Source organism: Falco biarmicus, chromosome Z, assembly GCF_023638135.1.
Source record: "Falco biarmicus isolate bFalBia1 chromosome Z, bFalBia1.pri, whole genome shotgun sequence".
Taxonomy (NCBI): Eukaryota; Metazoa; Chordata; class Aves; order Falconiformes; family Falconidae; genus Falco; species Falco biarmicus.
Genome location: NC_079311.1, coordinates 49492111 through 49509771, shown reverse-complemented (window position 1 = coordinate 49509771; position 17661 = coordinate 49492111). Strand labels below are relative to the sequence as shown.

The following is a 17661-nucleotide window of genomic DNA, read 5'->3' as shown; positions in this document are numbered from 1 at the left end:
GTAAAGAATTCTATTATTTTGAAAGATAATCTTTAAAAGCCAAACCCCACATTCTGAACTGTACTGTGGACCTTCACAGAGTAGCTGTCTGAACTCATAAACCACATGAAACTTCCCCTAAGGTCAAATACTCAGAATACACGCTGTGGAGTTCTAAAAAGATATCTGGGTGTTGACCTCTCTTCTGGGAGCCTTGCCAGCATCAGGGCTGGCATGGGTCTGCTGTAGGGGAAGAGCAGGAGAGCCATGGAGAGCACACATCAGGGCACGTGCTCTCCTTGACCTCCTTTGTTCCCAGCTGCCCTTCGGACACCGCTGATTCCTGTGCAATAGGGGACTGGGAGTAGCAAGGGGCTGGTGGATGGGGGGAAGTTTTATGCTCTCCTCCTCTCATATCAAACTGGGAAAAAGCCCTGTCCTGCTAGCCTGTCATTTCACACCACTGCAGGCAGGATTCCTTCCTCCCAGCGCACAGGTTGTTCCCCAGCAGGCAAAGCCCAGCTGCTCAGACTGTGTCGGTGCTACAGGGTGAGCCTGGGCAGGCGCAGAGCTGTGTCCTCGTGAGATTGCTGTAGATAGCTGGCCAGACATGTGGCATTATTAATGTGATTCAGATGGTGATTTCCAGCTAGGCTCCCTACACGGACTTCCAACCTCATTCATAAACTGATGCCACCTTCTAAAACCACCTTTGCTTTTTAAAGCAAAGGTAGGAAATTGAGGAGTTTTAGAATTTGTATCTCCGCACCTTTATAGGGACAGAAAGCACTTTACTTTGGGGAAGAAGGTTGATGGGGGATTAGGTGATTAGAGATTTTTGTAGGAAAGATGCTGACAAAATAAACATTATGTGTTTGCTTTTTATATTCAGTTACTAATGTTTTTATGTTTGTTTTTAATTTTTGGATACAGGACCTGTGAAGGGCGAAACATCCGATACAGGACGTGCAGCAATGTGGTAAGTGAAATACAGCTTTGGTATGATACAAACTATCACATATGACAGTCACATCCATATAATGCCAATAATTCGGTAATGTGATAGTGAGAATACTGTAGCAATCTAAACTGCCTTTATACCACAGGACCAAGGGCAAACCTTTGTCAGTTTCTTGAAAAGCTGATGCTGAAACTGTTTGGAAGGGATTGCAGTCACAGTCTTTCCAAACAGAGTGTCAGTGAAACTTCAGAGCAGCAATTTACAAGCCCCTGGCAGAATCAAGACCAGTTGTGTTCCCAGTATTACTTTGGTAACCAGCTGCCTCACATTGAGCAGTCTTTCAGGCTGGAGGATTGAGCTGCTAAAGATTGAAGACAAATTAGTAAGAGATATGTGTTTCTGTTCACCTGTGCCCTCCCAGCATTGGCATTCTATTGCACGTCTTAGAAAAGCAGTTTTAGGTAGACTGCACCAATGTTTTGGCCTTTCCAAAGGCTCTTGCTTGTTTTTTATATATAATGAATATAGTTTTCAGTACAATAAAATAAGAAGCTTTAATTTCTGTGCTCACCAAAGTGAAAGTGTGTTTTCACTGGTGAAAATGGAAATAGAGGCTTTCATAAGGAAAGTTTTATTGGGTGCCAAGAATAGTAAAAACTCTCGAATTACATGGAGAAATGTCAGTTTTACCAGTAAAGATGGAAAATGAAATCGAACTTGCATTGGACCAAGCTTTCTCATACCTGATAGGGACATATTCAGAAGCCTTTCAATAGGTGCTTTGTCTAAAAAAAGTTTTAAAAATGAGTACATTCCCTCATATTTAGCTTATATGTTCTTCAATAGACCGCAGCTCATAATGAAAGAAACTGCTTCTATCTGAGTTGTAGTCTCCCATGCAGTAAGATGTCTCACACTTCTTTTTCTGGGTGTATTCCTTGGGTTCCTGAAATCTCTCATTAGCCTGGACATCTGCTTCATTAACTGACAACACCTAGAATAGTCAATAAATAGGTCTGTTAGCTGATAAACAATCCAATTCTATCTCTGAGGCATTCAGGCTATACCACAACCATGGAGGGAATGGAAAGGTTGATTTGTGGCAGTGAGGTTGCATGATGTAGCTTTGTGAAGTAGGACACAATGGGGGAAAAAAAAGAAAAAAAGAAAAAAAAAAAGAAAAAAGAAAAAAAAAAGAGATACTGTATACTGGTAAAGGCTAATTGAAGTACAATTAGACCCATCAAATTTTTTTTGGTTTGTGAATGCAAGTACACTGTAACAGTCCCCTTTCCTTTCTGACCTGCCCTATTGTATGCTAAGAGCAGTGAGACAAACCCTGCTAGTTCCTGGATCACCCTTGAGATGCTGGGGTTTTACCTGTGTTGCAACCCTTATTTTGGAATTGAGTTTAACTTTTCAACATAAGGAATAACTTTTTTAAACCTTATTTTTAGCTTAGGTTCTGCTTTGAAAATGTGTACCTGAACAATTTTTCTTTAAAATAAAACCTTGCATAGTTCTGTCAGGCAATTCCTTTACATACCTTGTATTTGGCAACACTTTCTCCAGACTTTCCAACAGAGCAGTCAGGCATGCAGCTGCAGAACTCAATTATTTCATACCAAATAATCCAAACTGAGTTTCAAAGTGCTTTACTATGTTGAAATCAGTGACAGTTCTGCCACTGACTTATGAAGGCCGAGGACTGTATTTATGATTTTTACCCCTTTGTTTGGAGAGGGTAAAAAATGGGTTGTGCTACACTGTTCTTTTCCTTAATAAAAGGACTAAATGAGTTTTCATTGTGTTTGGTTTTGGTAAACTTGCAAAACTGGCAATAAAGCAAACTACTCTGAAGCTTCTGACTGCATCATACCTTGACCAGGCCCTCCAAATACAACTTTATGTCATAAGAAAAGTGCTTGGCTGTATTTATTTCACAGACATTTGCTTTCAGGAAACAGTATTTTCTATTTTCAAAGTATGTTGAGTATTTGAATCAGATGTTAGGCCCTTCCACTTATCACCTTTACTAATCTGAGATACTGTGCACCAGTATTCACAATATCAGTCACTGCAAGGACACTGCCTCCATGGTCAGCATCAGAACTTGTGGGAAGATCTTGCCACAGCTGTGGTGGTCCTCAAGCCCCATGTTTCTGGGGCTAGGTACCACTTTGAAATACCTTGTGTGGCACCAGTGGAAACCTGAAGCAGTTTGGGAACCCTGGATATGCATCTGCACTGAAATCCATTCTGTTACTGAATTGTGTAGCTGTACTACTGAAATACTGTTTGTCTCTCAGAATAATGAAAAAGAAAATAATATACTTTCTCTTTAATGAGGTCTACTGTCTTTGCCTCCAAAGTCCAAGGATGCGTGCACACAAATACAGCCTTGGAAACAACTCATTAACCCCATGGCTTGTCGTGGCATTCTGCACTGGAAAAGGCACACAATATTGTCTGTGTGTATTTTTGTAAACTCAGACTTTGCCTTTTAAGATTTCATCCACAAAGGCACTTAAAATCAGGAGGACTAAACTTCCAGGCTCAAGGAGACCTACATTTTCATCTGTTAGATGAAAGTCTGTTGCTTTAAAGGAAAATGAGAGCAAATCCCCATCCCCACCCCCGATTCCAGATTCCACCTCTGCAAATGAGGCTAACTATCATACCTTGTGGAAAATTCTTTTTTGATTCTTGTGGAAGTCATTGAGTCCTGAAATATAAGCTTTCATTACCATTAGCCTGTGCATTGCTTGAGGACTGGTGTTACTGTTCATAATATAACCGGTCTTTTTATTTTCTGCAAACTGTCTTTCTGTGAACAGGCATGGGGTTTTTTTTATATGGCTGTCCTTACAGGAAAGGATAGGTAATCATGTATACTAAAAGCAAACTCTGTGTTTCAAAGATGAAATTGGAGAATGGGAAGAATACTTCTTGGAGTCTGGCAATGAACACGTTTTCATAGGCACTGTCATTTGCAAGATTTTGCTACAGCTGGTTTTAATTCATCCTGAAAGGGGGAAGAAAAGAATGAGATAAAGAAAAAGAGAGGCAAGGGAAGAGAGTGACATGCCTGTTTCTTCAGTGACCTGTATTATTAGAGATGAACCATTTTGCATGGTATAGACTAAAAGAGAGCTTGATACTGCTATCTATAAAGCTTCTGAGCAGCCTTTAGCAGAACAAATCCTGTCCAGTGTGTTCACCACTTGCTTTGCCTGGTGTTGATCAGACACTAGAAAGATTATGGGTATGAACCCACATGTGTAAATAGTAAAAGAAGGAATGAGGGAATCTAAGATGGTTTAGGGTTGAATTGCATCTGCTTTTTTTATTTTGACTATTCATATTGACTCCAAGTATGTTTCCAGTCATTTTAGAATATAATCATGGGAGGGAGACAGGGAGTAATTTGTTTTTCTTTAGAAAATCACTCTGAACACAATAAAAAAAGTCTTTGTATCTAACTGGGTTGTTACACTAAACATTATGCAAAATAAAAAAAAAAAATATTTCCAAACTTTGAGTAGGATTATTTTACTAGCTGGTTGGTTGGTTGTTTTTTTTATCCCAAGCTAGCATGCTCTCTGTTGCTTCTTCTAGGCATATTCTTAGTTGCCAGGTTCGCTCCAGCTTTTGTACCAGGCTATCATGCCACCTCATTTGTCTTTTCTCTTTTTTCAGTCCTTCTGCCACTATGCTGTTTTTTGCTTTCTCTCCCCCATTTACAAGAAAATCTATGTGGATTTTTGTTGGAATGTGTACTGTCTTCATGCCTTCTCTTTTCATTCTTCTCAATTATCAAAACCCTTATTGTGATTGAAAATATTTTTATTTTCCCTGATACTTTTTGTTTTATTGTACTGCTTTATGAACCAGACCAGAAAAAAAATTAGAAGGAGGAGACTGGCACTTCATTCCCAAAAGACTTTGCTTTTTGTATTTACTTGTTTATACCTGCCAGCATGATGATGAACACTACATATAAATCTGCTCTTGAGATTTTGCTGTTTGACATGAAAACAGACAATGATGGAAGCTGCACAAAGTTACTAGCTCTTTCAATAAGTTTTGGAGCTGTTCTGTTAAGACTAAGATAAAATTTGTAGACGTTAGATCCCATTAATCAGACCACAAAAATTTGTTAACACCACCTGCAGCTCTTTTTTATATACCTCACTTTCTTCACTTGGCTGAAATACCATCTTTAACAACATCCCGCATTTTTTGGCTTGCATTCAGACAAGCTACTTCCACCCCTGTTTCTTATCAGCTCATGCTGCATTTTGTACACATCAGCACTGGTATTGCCCATCTTCACTTTCAACAAGATGACACTCCTCTTTCCGTGCACCAAAGCCCAGCCTGTTGGAAAGTGTCAAACCCAAACTTCCAAATAAGGGCATAATTCTCAGAAGCATTGGCTTAAGTGTATGAGAACCATCACCATCAGGTAGAATTTTTTCAGAGCTACAAAAATGATTAGCAGGATTTAACTTTCCTACCCTCTGGTGGCTAGAAAGGCCATGTGAAGTCTTTTGCTATCAAACCTCTCAGTTTGCTTTTTGCAGTAAAATGAAAAAATAATAGCTAAAAAAAAAAAAGTATTAACACTACATGTACCTGTTTATATAACCAGGTTTACTTAATGTCAGTTTAATTTTTAAGAGGAAGTTCTTCCAAACTCAGATCATTTATTGTGGCTACAGTCTCTTCTTCAAAATGCTGGATTTTAATAACTACCATCATATTTCTGAATGGGTGCATTTTAAAGTCTCACTGTGTCATCTAGGAATTATTTCTTCAAAACAAGTGTTTTTAGTCTGTTGCTGATGGTAGCAAGCTTTGACTTCCAGATTTGCTATCTTCACAGCCAGCAGCCATGAAACTTTGGTTATTGAAAAGTAGAACAAACAAAAAAAAACCAAAAAACATTGCTGCCCTTCTATGAAAATATATCCAGATCTTTGTAGGCCGAACAACCTGGATCACTTCCATGACAGTGGCATATCAGGACTGTTTAGGACTTTTCAGGACTCTGAATGATTCATAGGTTTCAATTCAGTATTTCTGATAATAATATTCTTTTTTTATTTGAATATATCTTTTTTATCTGCCAGTGTAGCACCCATGGTGCGTTTAGGAAAGTGTACTCCAATATTATGTAGGTGCATTAGTTTTTGACTGAAAACTAATTAGAGGTTTTTCAATCTGAAATACAAGTTACTGTATCTAATTTAAACTCTTCATTTTAGTATTATAAAGGTAGGAACAAACAAAAATTTTAAATAGACATGAAAGGCTGTGTATTGAATTATTTTCCAAAAATAGGAATTTGGTTTTTTTTAAAAAAAGGCATTTTTTTTGTCAAAAATTGATTTTATAAATATTTTTGATGACAAATGTTCATGGAGGTTTCGATTTATAATTCACTGACTGTTTTAGCTATCATATCCACTCCATGTTTATTTAATAGAGTAGAAGCATCTGCTGATATTCCCTCATTTATTTTGCCCATATTATTTCTCTCATGCTTCTCTCTGTCAGATATTGCAGTGTCTTGGGGTTGTCAGCAAAAGCTATAGTATGAGCCCCTCTCCATCTAAGCAGCTAGGCGTGATCCTAATGTATTTAGAAGTTCACAGGAGTAGACTAGTGAAAAATATGGCTGCAAGAAATTTAATTCAAGCTGGGCACACAACAAGGCTTCAAGGCCAAGTGGAGTTTCCATAAACCTTTAGATCTCTTAGGTCTCTGTACTTTTATCTAAAGTTCTTATTTAGTCTTGGGCAAGCCCCTACTTGAGGACCTCAGGCTTTCTTTCTCAGTCGGGAAATCAGCGCAGCTGAAATGCCATGCGTACTTCATGGAACCGGTTCAATAAGCTGTACTGTCAGATGCTGAACAGAGTAGTCCAGTTGTTAGTCGTTTTTTGCACGATGAGGAAAAGCTCCAGGTATAGTATATCATTCTTGGCCTCTGCAAATATACAAGCATACATATTGTAAACTGTTTTAAGGTTCCTTGACTGGTTCCACCTATCGCAGCCTAGATACGATCATCCACATTTCACCCACTAAGTAAACTTTAAGAAGCCTGACTCTTTTTTGTCCCATGAAATCTGATCTACCTATCACCATCAAGGGACATCTGGGATTCATCTTATCTTTTCCACTGGTTTGTTGATTAATAGAAAATGTTTGAATGGGATTCAAACATGGCAAAACTCCATGGACATTATGAATTACAATAGGGTCAAATAGGAGGTCAATTAAAAAGAAAAAATTTTGGATGTGAGGAAGCAAATGAAGCCATGATAATACGGCTGCCATTAGGTGCCTAAGAGGTGAAGATGAAACACCTGTGTTTATTTTAAAATAGGTTTCACACATCAAAGGAATTTCTGATCTTCTTTAAAATTATACATATATTTTCACTGCAGTGGAGTAAACCTTGACCTGATAGGATGAACAGGATTGCAGGTATCCAACACAGGCTGTGTTTCAAGAACATCTCATGAGCCTTCACAGGCTAAAGGTCATGAAACAGCCATCTAGGACTCACAAAGTCAGAGGAGGAACAGTTGTTTCCTATTCACTGGAAATTTTCTTCCCTAAAAAGACTTAATGAATAGGAAGCGTGAAGATAAATGGACTTAGATGGGACTTTCAAGTTTATTAGGTCTTTCCTCAATCTTCAAGGTGTACAATGGCAGAGGTTTCTCATGTCTGCAGGGGGCCACAGATAATTTCCAAAAGAAAACAAAACCAGTCAGATTTGAATATAGCACCAAAGCTGAAGTAAAATGAAGCAGGACTGCAGTGCTTTTGCGGCCAGACACCAGCACTGCTGCATGCTCCAAGCCAAACACAGGCCATGCGGATCTGGTTAGCTAAATACCTTGCAGAACTACGTAACCCATGCAATGATATGCTAACTTGGGTTCATGGCTGCACTGGCTTGGTCTGTGACTTCTCGCTGTCTCAAAGTGTGGGCACACCTTTGCCTGTCAATCTGTTGTGCAGATAGGCAAACTGCACACTGTTAGATAGCTTCCAGGATCAGACCCCTTGGTGGAGTAAAACGTAACTTCACTCAGGCCAATGCAGCAGTGCTAGCTGGCAGCTGTGGAGGATCCCCTTCCACCAAGCTCCCATGGACATACCAAAACCAGGCTGATTTTTTTCAAAGGGGAAAAGACTTTGCGGAGTCAGTGTCTGTAGTTTGTCCTGTCCAGAAGCCAGCACTGCAGAAGCAAGGCACAGCAAGACTGCCTCAGAATAGCGAACACTATCTAAAGGTGTGCAACGTGTTTAGAAGAAAATGACAATTTATTGCTTGAATAAATATGCAACAAAACACTGGCTTTGCCTTACCTGTTATTTCAGCAACTGCAATGCTCATTTATAGGCTGTGAACTTATATTTTTCTTTCATTATATGATTGCACAAAGCCCGACCTGAAGAGGCTGTGATCCCCCCTGACTTACAATACAACAATAAATAGTATGTTTAAAAAAAAAAACTACCAAAACCATGGACAAGATATTAATAAGCAGTACCGAGTTTTGCACGGTTCCTACTCTTTCAGTATCAGTGATCTGTGTCTAATGACGGGTAATATTCAGACCACTACTTCTCTTAACATCGTCCATTTTAGTATGAATAAATATTACACAGGTTATGCCAGCGTTATGTGTGTAGGTGCAAGTACATATGCTTTCTTAACTGGAAGGAATGTTTCCCCCTGAAGGAAAGGGATCTTCAAGACGTAGATTTAGCATTCAGAATTTCAGCAGGAGAAAAGTGACAGGCCAGACTGTGACCCTTTTTCACATCTGTGTGCCAAGATAAGTACGCATGTCTGCATTTTTGACTGCTTGAATGTATTCTTCAAATGGCTTCGAGTTTCACATTAAAACTTTTTAAACACAAGCTCTACTATTTAAATCCATTGTTTTATTTTGATCATGATATCAAAGATTGGAAGTATTTAACATTGGTCCTGGTCACCTGCCGTGTCCTGAATGCTTGTTATGTTGACTGTACTTTTTTTCCTTCTTTGATTTAAAAATAAAATCCAACACAACAAACATAGTATTGAATACTGTACAAAGCAGGATTATGAACTCTGTATGTCATGCTCTTCATTAGGCCTTTCTGTCTTTGTAAAAACAAAGCTATCACAAGCCAGGAAGTTTCAAAGATAGAGCCAAGCTTGAACCAAACAAGAGGGTTGGCTTGGATCTCTGCACAAGCCTACGCCAAGCCAATAGACCTGACTGCGCTCATTTACGGACAGAAAAATTCAGAGAAGGGTATGCATCAGAATATTTTGTGGCAGGAAATAAGACCACAGTGTTCCTCTTCGCTTATCTCTTCCCCATTAAAAAATAGAGCTAAAGCAGATCTTGGGTCAGGCTGTAACTGTCTTGTTCACCCTCTGTTTAAAAGCAGAACATAAATACCACTTTTTTCATTAATTACACAGCTATAGAGGAATAATGAATTTCCCACATATTTCTCTGCTCTCTTTGGTCTGTGCTGCTGTCCAAACTTTGTCCTGTATCAACATTTTGCCCAGACTGCAAAAAGGGCCTGACTGCCACTAGGTTTTTCTGGAGATTTTAAAATCAAACTGAAATATTCCCAATATTTTACTTTAAAAAAAAAAATCTTCCATAAAATATGAATGGAAAAACTGTCTGCTGTCTATGTCCTCCAGCAGTAAAATTCCTTACAAGCTTGGACTTTGAGCCTCCGCTTTCAAAAAGGATGAATGAGCTCTGGATTATTGCCCTTTGATATATATTTTTCTAGAGCAAGATTTAGTCCAAATCCAAATTTTCCCTTACACCTTAATCCATTTAACACTCTGTAGCAGGAACACTATTCCCTTCAATTTAGCAGAACTTTTGATTGGAGCTCGCCTCATTACTTTGGGGCTGCATCACTCTCAAATACCAAGCAAATTAACTAAAAATTTGCTTTGATGTTACAAAAAAAATAAGTTGAAGATCTGTGGCTTAAGGCCACAGCTTGTATGTTTTTGTAGTTCACTACAAAAGGAATGTTTGGAGTTGTGTGATCCAACGTCACTGAACATTCAAACAGAATGGGCATAACCACATTGCCACTCTGCTGTGAATGAGGGACTGGGTTGGTTATCCTGGGTTTGAGCCAAGAGTATTACGAATGACAAATTTATAGCCAAAAGTTTGCCAGTTTTCTTCAGGAGGAGAATTTGAAAGTTGATTTTTAAGACAGGTTTTACTTTACTGAACAATAATCCTTTAATGTCACAAAGTGACATGTGGCCCCCATGCCATTTGTGTTGAGAGCTGTGAATGCTGCCCTATTTACAAAGAGGCAGAAAAGCATTAGTGAATGAAGGTGTAGAAAAAGATCTGAGAAACAGAGGTGATTATTTAAACCTCAGATATTTTGCCTCAATAGCAGCAAGACTTTCCTAGCTGGGAGGATAAGTAGTCTGTGAATAAAGTTATCATTAACAATACTTGAATTTCTATAGGATGAAGTAGTTTGAGGACAGAGAATACAGACATCTTATAACTTATTGCCTAGTTGTATATACATCAAAATCCTTCCCTACCAAGTCTATAATTGACATTTATTAGTCTCTACCAAAACCAAATGTTACAGTCTCAAGCAAAGGGTATGACAGGTATTCATCCCACCTGGTATTTGACCAGGTATCATTGAGGAGCAGATTTCCTTATAGCAGCAAGGTGGAGGACTATGGGACCTTAATAATCCGAGGCAGCCATATTTACTGGCATTTTCTTTTTTGTCACAGTTCTCATACTGTTTAATGTTTTTCCTAAAACTTAGCTCCTGATTCCTGTAATTATGCAAGTAATTCAGGTTACTTCTAAGAAAAACAATGACTCTCTAGCCTTTGTGGTTGGTTGCACAGGAAAACTTGAAATACTGTTCTTCAAGGACCAAAAAGTGGAAAGGAAATAAAAAGAAATCATGTTTATTTTGCCTGAAGTCTCATGATTTTGAAGGTCTTCTTGCTCTCTTGAGAACCTGACTCATGGTTTTCAATGCTAAATGATGGTAAGAAAGTATACGTGAATAAGAAAAGCCTCACGTTCTCATCAACAGGAGACTTTAAGCAGTACAAGTGGTCTTTGTTTTTTGTATCAGGTGTACTGAACTCAGAGTAGGATTTATAAGTCTCACAAACTTCCTGAAGGATTAACAAAAGGTATTTTAAAAGTCTTCCCAGTAAAATAATAATATCTAATTATGCAAGTTATAAAATCTTATGTTAAAGAAATGCAAATAATGTATCACATTTTTCTGATGCTTGTTGCCCTACCTACATACCATAAATAAATTATTTAGGTCACTAAGGCAAACAAAAAAGGAGAGCTTACCTAAACAAACAATTTAATCACATAATTATTTTTTCTTCCTCTTCAAACAAAGAGGAAAATTTGACTGGAAGAGAGTGGCCATGGACACACTTCTCCACATATGTGCACATGTGGAAAGAGATTCAGCAAGAGCATTTCAGGGCTGTAGTTAAGATACGTACAATGCATTTCTTATTTCTTAAGCATATTTACACATGGTCTTGATGTTCTCTCAGTACTTGTGTGGAAAGAAGAAAGAAAGAAAGGTATAATTATTCAGTTGAATTATGTGTTGCTGTAGCTATTTCAATCAGTCTTCTTTGTCTAAACAGAAAACTCTATATCTGGCAGCTGCGGAGCCCAGCTGGCTGCATGAGACTGTGACCAGCTGTCCCGAACAGACCCGCTGACCTTTTCCCCTTCCCTTGATGCAGGACTGCCCACCAGAAGCAGGTGATTTTCGCGCCCAGCAGTGCTCTGCTCACAACGATGTCAAGTACCAGGGACAGTTTTATGAGTGGCTCCCTGTCTCTAATGACCCTGACAACCCATGCTCACTGAAGTGCCAGGCCAGAGGAGCGGATCTGGTTGTGGAGCTGGCACCGAAAGTTCTGGATGGGACTCGGTGCTACACTGAATCCCTGGACATGTGCATCAGTGGCTTGTGCCAGGTAAGGAGAGAAGCCCTGCCCGAATGCCTTTCCTCATGACTCCTCCGCTCAGTTCTCTCTCACATGCTCACTCTCTCTCCTCCTCCATACTCATATCATTTTAGGGTTTTCTTTTTAATTATCTGTTTTCTTTATCTTAAGTTGACCTCTGTCTGGAAGAGATGTACTTTAGAGGTTATTTTTCTCACTTGATGCTGTTAACTTGGGTTTTTTCAGAGGAATGTATTCTGAGTTTTTTAACTGTTTTGTTGAGTTAGTGGCAGTAGCAGATCTCATTTGAAAGCACTGTAGGAAAACAATGCTTTAGCTTTTAATCTGAATATTCCAAAGTTTTCCATGTCTATGAAATTACATTGTCTTTGAGGATTATTGCTCTCTGTAAGTCACAAACCATATAACAGCAGATGAGGTCCTAAACTGGAAAATCCACTGTTGATTTATTACAGCACTGAGCAAGCTGGTCAGCTTCCTTGTTTGTTAGAAGTGAGATACGGGGACTTTGCAGCCCTTCATGTCACAGTGCATGGAGGTCTATTGATCATTCAACCAATTTATTGACATCTTAATTTGGTTTTTATTACCCTTGTCCTTTCACTTATGTGCTGCTACTCTTTTGAACTTATCTACATCAGACTTTAGTCTCCTGAATGACATGTAGGCTACAGGCTGATAGAGGGGAGGACATTTGCACCATCTCTGTTAAGTACTGAACACAGCTGAATCTCAGAAAAGGTTGAGTCTAGCTTCAAGTTTCATTACTCAGTCACCTTCAAATCTCTGTAGACTTGTTGTTGGCTTTCTAGTGTATTTTAAACCACTTCATGTGCCTTTGAAATCTTTCCTCCCTGTTTCCTTTCTCTGATTTTTTGTTCCGAGCCAGAAGCAGTCCTGCAGCAAGTGAAACACAGTAGGCAGTTACTAGTCTAATCTCATTTGTGATCTGAAGAAGGCAATTATCTAGACCTCTTGACTTCAGCTGAGTGCACAAGTTTCTCAAAATTGTGAATTGCCTAATGAGACACACTAATTTCAGTCTTCTTTTGTGTTTTTTAATCTTTTAAAAACTTAGCTGGAGTCACAGGAATATGGATGGGAAAATGATTCAAAGTATTCTGCCTATAGTGGTCTACAAATTAGCAGTAGTGCATTCAGGCTCGGTGCCAGGCTGGTTTCTGTTTTGGTCCAAAAATGAAGCATACTTTTCCAAGAAAACCTTTGCTTAGGAGCAGAGGTCATAAGCATCCACTACTGAAAGAAATTCAAGCATTCGCATGGCACTTCTTACTCCTGGGAGGTTGAAGGTAGCTGCACTATTACAACTATGAAGACTGATGCTATTTTTTAACTGTCTCTGTGTCTAAGGTAAGTCTTTTGAAAATAAACAAGCATGCTAGCACTACTGTCCCTGAGGAATTTCAGTTAAACTAACCCTTTCCTTATATAGCTTAGAATGGTAGAGTAATTTTTAATGCATAAATGCAATTAATGTATATTTTCCAGGATCTTCAGCATTCAGTTTCTTCATGAACATTTCCCCTATACTTTACAATTACTGCATTATTTTTTAGGATGGTCAAAAAAAAAAAAAATAATATGAATGCTCATGCAGGATTCCTTACAGTGAATTCCTTTATTTTTGGGAGGGTGTTAAATTTAAAGCAACTGCAAGTATTCTTGTCACAATGCATCCCTGCTAGCCAGTCAAATTTTTTTGACAGTAGAAGTAGTGCATTAGAATGTTCATAAATAGGTTTGCCCTAATCATATGCTTTAGGACATATTTTTTACTATGTCACTATTAGCAATAGCTGATACTAACTAAACAGCCCAGAAAGCTAAACAGTATGAAATTTGCCAGACGTAATGGTGAACCTTCTTTGAAAGCAATGTTCTTCTGTGCCCTTTATAAAGGGTCTTTTAAAAGAATGGCAAACCGTAGTAGTATTATGGAAGAACAAAATGGAGCAATCTTGCTCTGTAACATTTGTGTCAATAAACTTTCTTCTGTAAGAATGGTGAAGGTATGTAAATTTCAGAGGAAACAAAATATGATCTTAGAAGTTATTTCTATGCATTTGCAGTAGTAGCTGTCTTGTCTAAAATGGCTAGCACACTGTAGACATAACAATCACAGCTCTCAGTAGTTTGTGAGGGTTTGTAATGATCTTGGGGGTTCAACAACATTTTCATGAGATATCTCTGGAACTGCGATTTAGGGCAGTGCAGCACACAGCTGTAACAATACAAAGGCATGATTTGTCACAACTGCAAAAAATGCAGTCTTCTGAGATTTGCATTCAGTCTAAGGTCGTGAAGATTAAAACGTGGAATTACGTTTGTTAACAGGTTCATTGCAAGAAGTATATACTGAGTCATGGATGAAGAGGTATATTTTCTGGATTGCTCAGAGCAAAACTGCTCAAAGCAACTTTAAATTTGCTATCCTAGCAGGCTTGCATTGATCCAAGGATCGTTTGACTGGGCCTTTATTACAGAGAAGTATATGGAATTTGATAGTATGTTCTGATTACGCCCCTAGGTATGTTTTTTTACACTGTAGTTGGCAACCAAGAAGGAATTGGATGTCTTTCAGCTAAAAAAAAATGATAAAACAAATAAGAATGTCTCTTCAATTACAATCTGTGCAAGAATCCTGAATTAGTAAGTGACATCAGTGTATGCTTACATAGACATAGTGCATTTTGCCCAGTGGATCCAACAACTGTGCCAGCTCTGAACTAACCACAGGGATATTTCTTAGCATGCAAAATCTGGGCCAGCCCCATGGCCTGTTGTGTTCTCACAAGCTGTTGCTGAGGTTGTTAATCACAGAAATGAAGAGTTAATTGTATTGCCTTTTGTGTGCCTTAGTTTTGAGAATGTAAGCAGTTTCTGCATATGGCAGTTGAGGTTACAAAGCTGCAGTTACTGGTCTCAATTTGCCAGTGATCTTTGGTTGCACCCATGAAACTCATAAGAAATTGTCTATCTTTTGTGGAAGCTGCATTTCAGACTCACTAATCACTGTGAGTACTGAAGTAAAAACAAGTTTCCTGCTCACCTTCACATTCACTGAGAACAAGAGCTTTAAAAAACCTCCTTTATTAGCACTAAAAATTCACTGTTTATAGTACTGCATATCTGAAAGTTACATTTCTATGTCAGAAAAACTGACCATTCTATTTCTTTTAAAATATTTCATATTATGCTTTTATTTGAAATCAAGATTGTCCTTTCCTATCACAGAAACAAAGGGAATCACTGCACTGAGCATGTGTTAAAACACTTGATTTCTCCACTGTGCTTCATGCAGTTCACACCTAATGTTAATCACTCTGAAAAGGAAACAACATGGATCTTTTCTCAATTTTTCCTTCATTCTTTCCACTTTTTCTTATTTCTTTTCTTTCTTCCTTCCTTCCTGCCTTTCTTTCTCTCTCCTCTCCTTTCTTTCTTTCCTTCTCTCCTATTTTTACCTCCACCTTGCTCTATTTCTTTCTCTTTTATTTTCCCTTCTTTCTTCTTAGTTGTTCTTCAAAGAGCTGAAGCTTTTGCCCGTGTCCTATCTCTCTTCTCCATTTTTTGCAGCTTTGAAAGGTGTTGAGTTTTCCCTTTTTTTCTTGTGTGAGAAGGCTGCACAAGCAGAAGGAAGTAGCTGGCTCTTCAGAAAGAATGAAAATTGCTGTCAGATTCTGACAGGAACTAAACTGGGTAGCAGTATATACAACCCTCCCTCCACCCCACCCATCCCACCCCCACCCCATTTCTTTCCATTCTAGTAAACTCTACTAAAACATCTAGGAATTATAAAAGAAAGTGGATGTTTTCAGGGGAAAATATGACAGTTAAACTGAATGCCCTTGCTTCTAACAAGGATTTGGTCTGATTTCTGGAGCATCCATTTCTCAGTCATCTGAGGGGCCAGACAGTCTGGCAGCTACCACCACCCTCTGTTTTCCAAGAGGCTCCTGCTCCAGAGGTGTTATTACAGACCACAGTACTATCTGCAGATTGCTGGAAATTCACCCGAAGAAAAATTCTGTCATCTTTCATTCACTTCATTACACAACAGCCTGATGAAGAGCCAGCCTTATTTGATGGTCACCAAAATTATACTGTGATTTGGTAAATGTGTGGACTTCTCAGCTTCTGTGATTGCCAAGTCATCTGTTTTGTTCTCTGTCACTACACATTTTTTATCCTGTCTCACGTATGACTTCATTTGGTTGTGGACTGTGACCTTTCCTGATATGTCCCCATTGCTGCCTGCCATATGTCTAACTGGATGTTCTCCCTTTCTTGCTCAGCCAAGCAGCTGCCTGTTGGAGCAAGTCTTTCTTCCCTCACACTTCCACACTTCAGGTTTTAGACAAATGTTAGCCAGGTTGCAGCACTGGGTACAGGAGTATGGCCCCTCACGTTTTGAAAGCCCTGTGCCCCAAACACCAATAACCTATGAAACCTATTGGGTCTCTTACTAATGAAACCAAAATCTCCTTCCTGTTAGCCAGTTTCCTGCCACAATCAAAAAATCTTGGATTCCTCTCTCTGTTTCTGCTGAAGGGGAAATACTCCATTTTCATTTGGGGCTTTTTTCTGTTTTTCTTATCCCTTTCACTTGTTCTGCCTGTTATCATGGTCTTCACACTTGGTTCTCTCTCAATTTAGTTTTTATCTTCTGCTTGTGTAAATTCCGCAAAAGTTCCTTTTGTTAACTCTGACAAGGAAGAACAAGAAAAGCCTCTGCTTTTTCAGATGGCTGATCAAGGATTATGCAAAGCTGCCTCTATCTCCAGCACCAATGGCAGAATCTGCATGTTTTAGTATAGCACCAGATCAGAATGTTATTCTTTTTTTTTAAATAACTAGTGTTTTTTATTAAATATGTGGCCAGACAGTAAGATGCTGTACAGTGTTTCCAAAAAGTAGGTCCCATCAATATTGTAGCCAAATCCTCACAAGATGTAAATGAGCGTTGCTTCCCTGAAGTCACATTCATGGATGAGATGCTTGCAGTCTGGGCAGTCTTTAGAAAGACTTATACATATGGAATGGCCCTCCTCTTCTGCTGTAATTTCCTCCTCCCCTCCTATGAAGCCCAGCTTCACAGGAACCAGGAAAGTGAAAATATGGCAGTTTCCCTGTTCGTGAAGTATTGTTTTCCTTCCATTCTCACAGGCATCTCCTCTTTTCATATACTTTTGGGGTGGGTTTTGGTTTTTGGCCTGCAATACAAGCCACAGCAAAGTGTGTAATTTGAGGTTTTGCTTTAAACACTTCAGCCACAGCACAGGACAACAGGTGTCCTTCTCTATGAAAAATTGGCCTCTACAAAGCTCATGTCATTGTTATATCGAAAGGTTAGATATCAAAAATGTCCAAACCAGAACACTCCCTTTTAGCTAACTGCTGAAAGGGTGCAATGATGTGAGGTGTCCCATCAAAGGCAAGAAGTGTAGCCACTGTCTCTGAAAGATGATATAAATTTTATTGCCAAAGCCTGGAGAAAAAAATTATGCTACAATTAATAGCAACATTTAGTTGAATGGTGCCTGTTAAAGACTCAGAAAGAGTCTTAGTAGCCCAAGAAATTGGTGAAACCTCTGTCTGGGATACGTTAAACACTGACTGGTTTCTTATACAGGCAGGTG

The 17661-nt window shown here is 38.8% G+C and overlaps 1 protein-coding gene across 1 annotated transcript in view; it reads left to right on the top strand.

Annotated features, from left to right (window-relative positions):
* The window catches only part of ADAMTSL1 (ADAMTS like 1), a 191095-nt gene that overhangs the window by 31002 nt on the left and 142432 nt on the right, over positions 1-17661 (top strand). The window contains exons 3-4 of the mRNA XM_056325134.1: positions 913-958; positions 11774-12010. Of these exons, the coding sequence (XP_056181109.1) occupies positions 913-958; positions 11774-12010 (283 nt within the window). The remainder of the gene's footprint in view (positions 1-912; positions 959-11773; positions 12011-17661) is intronic.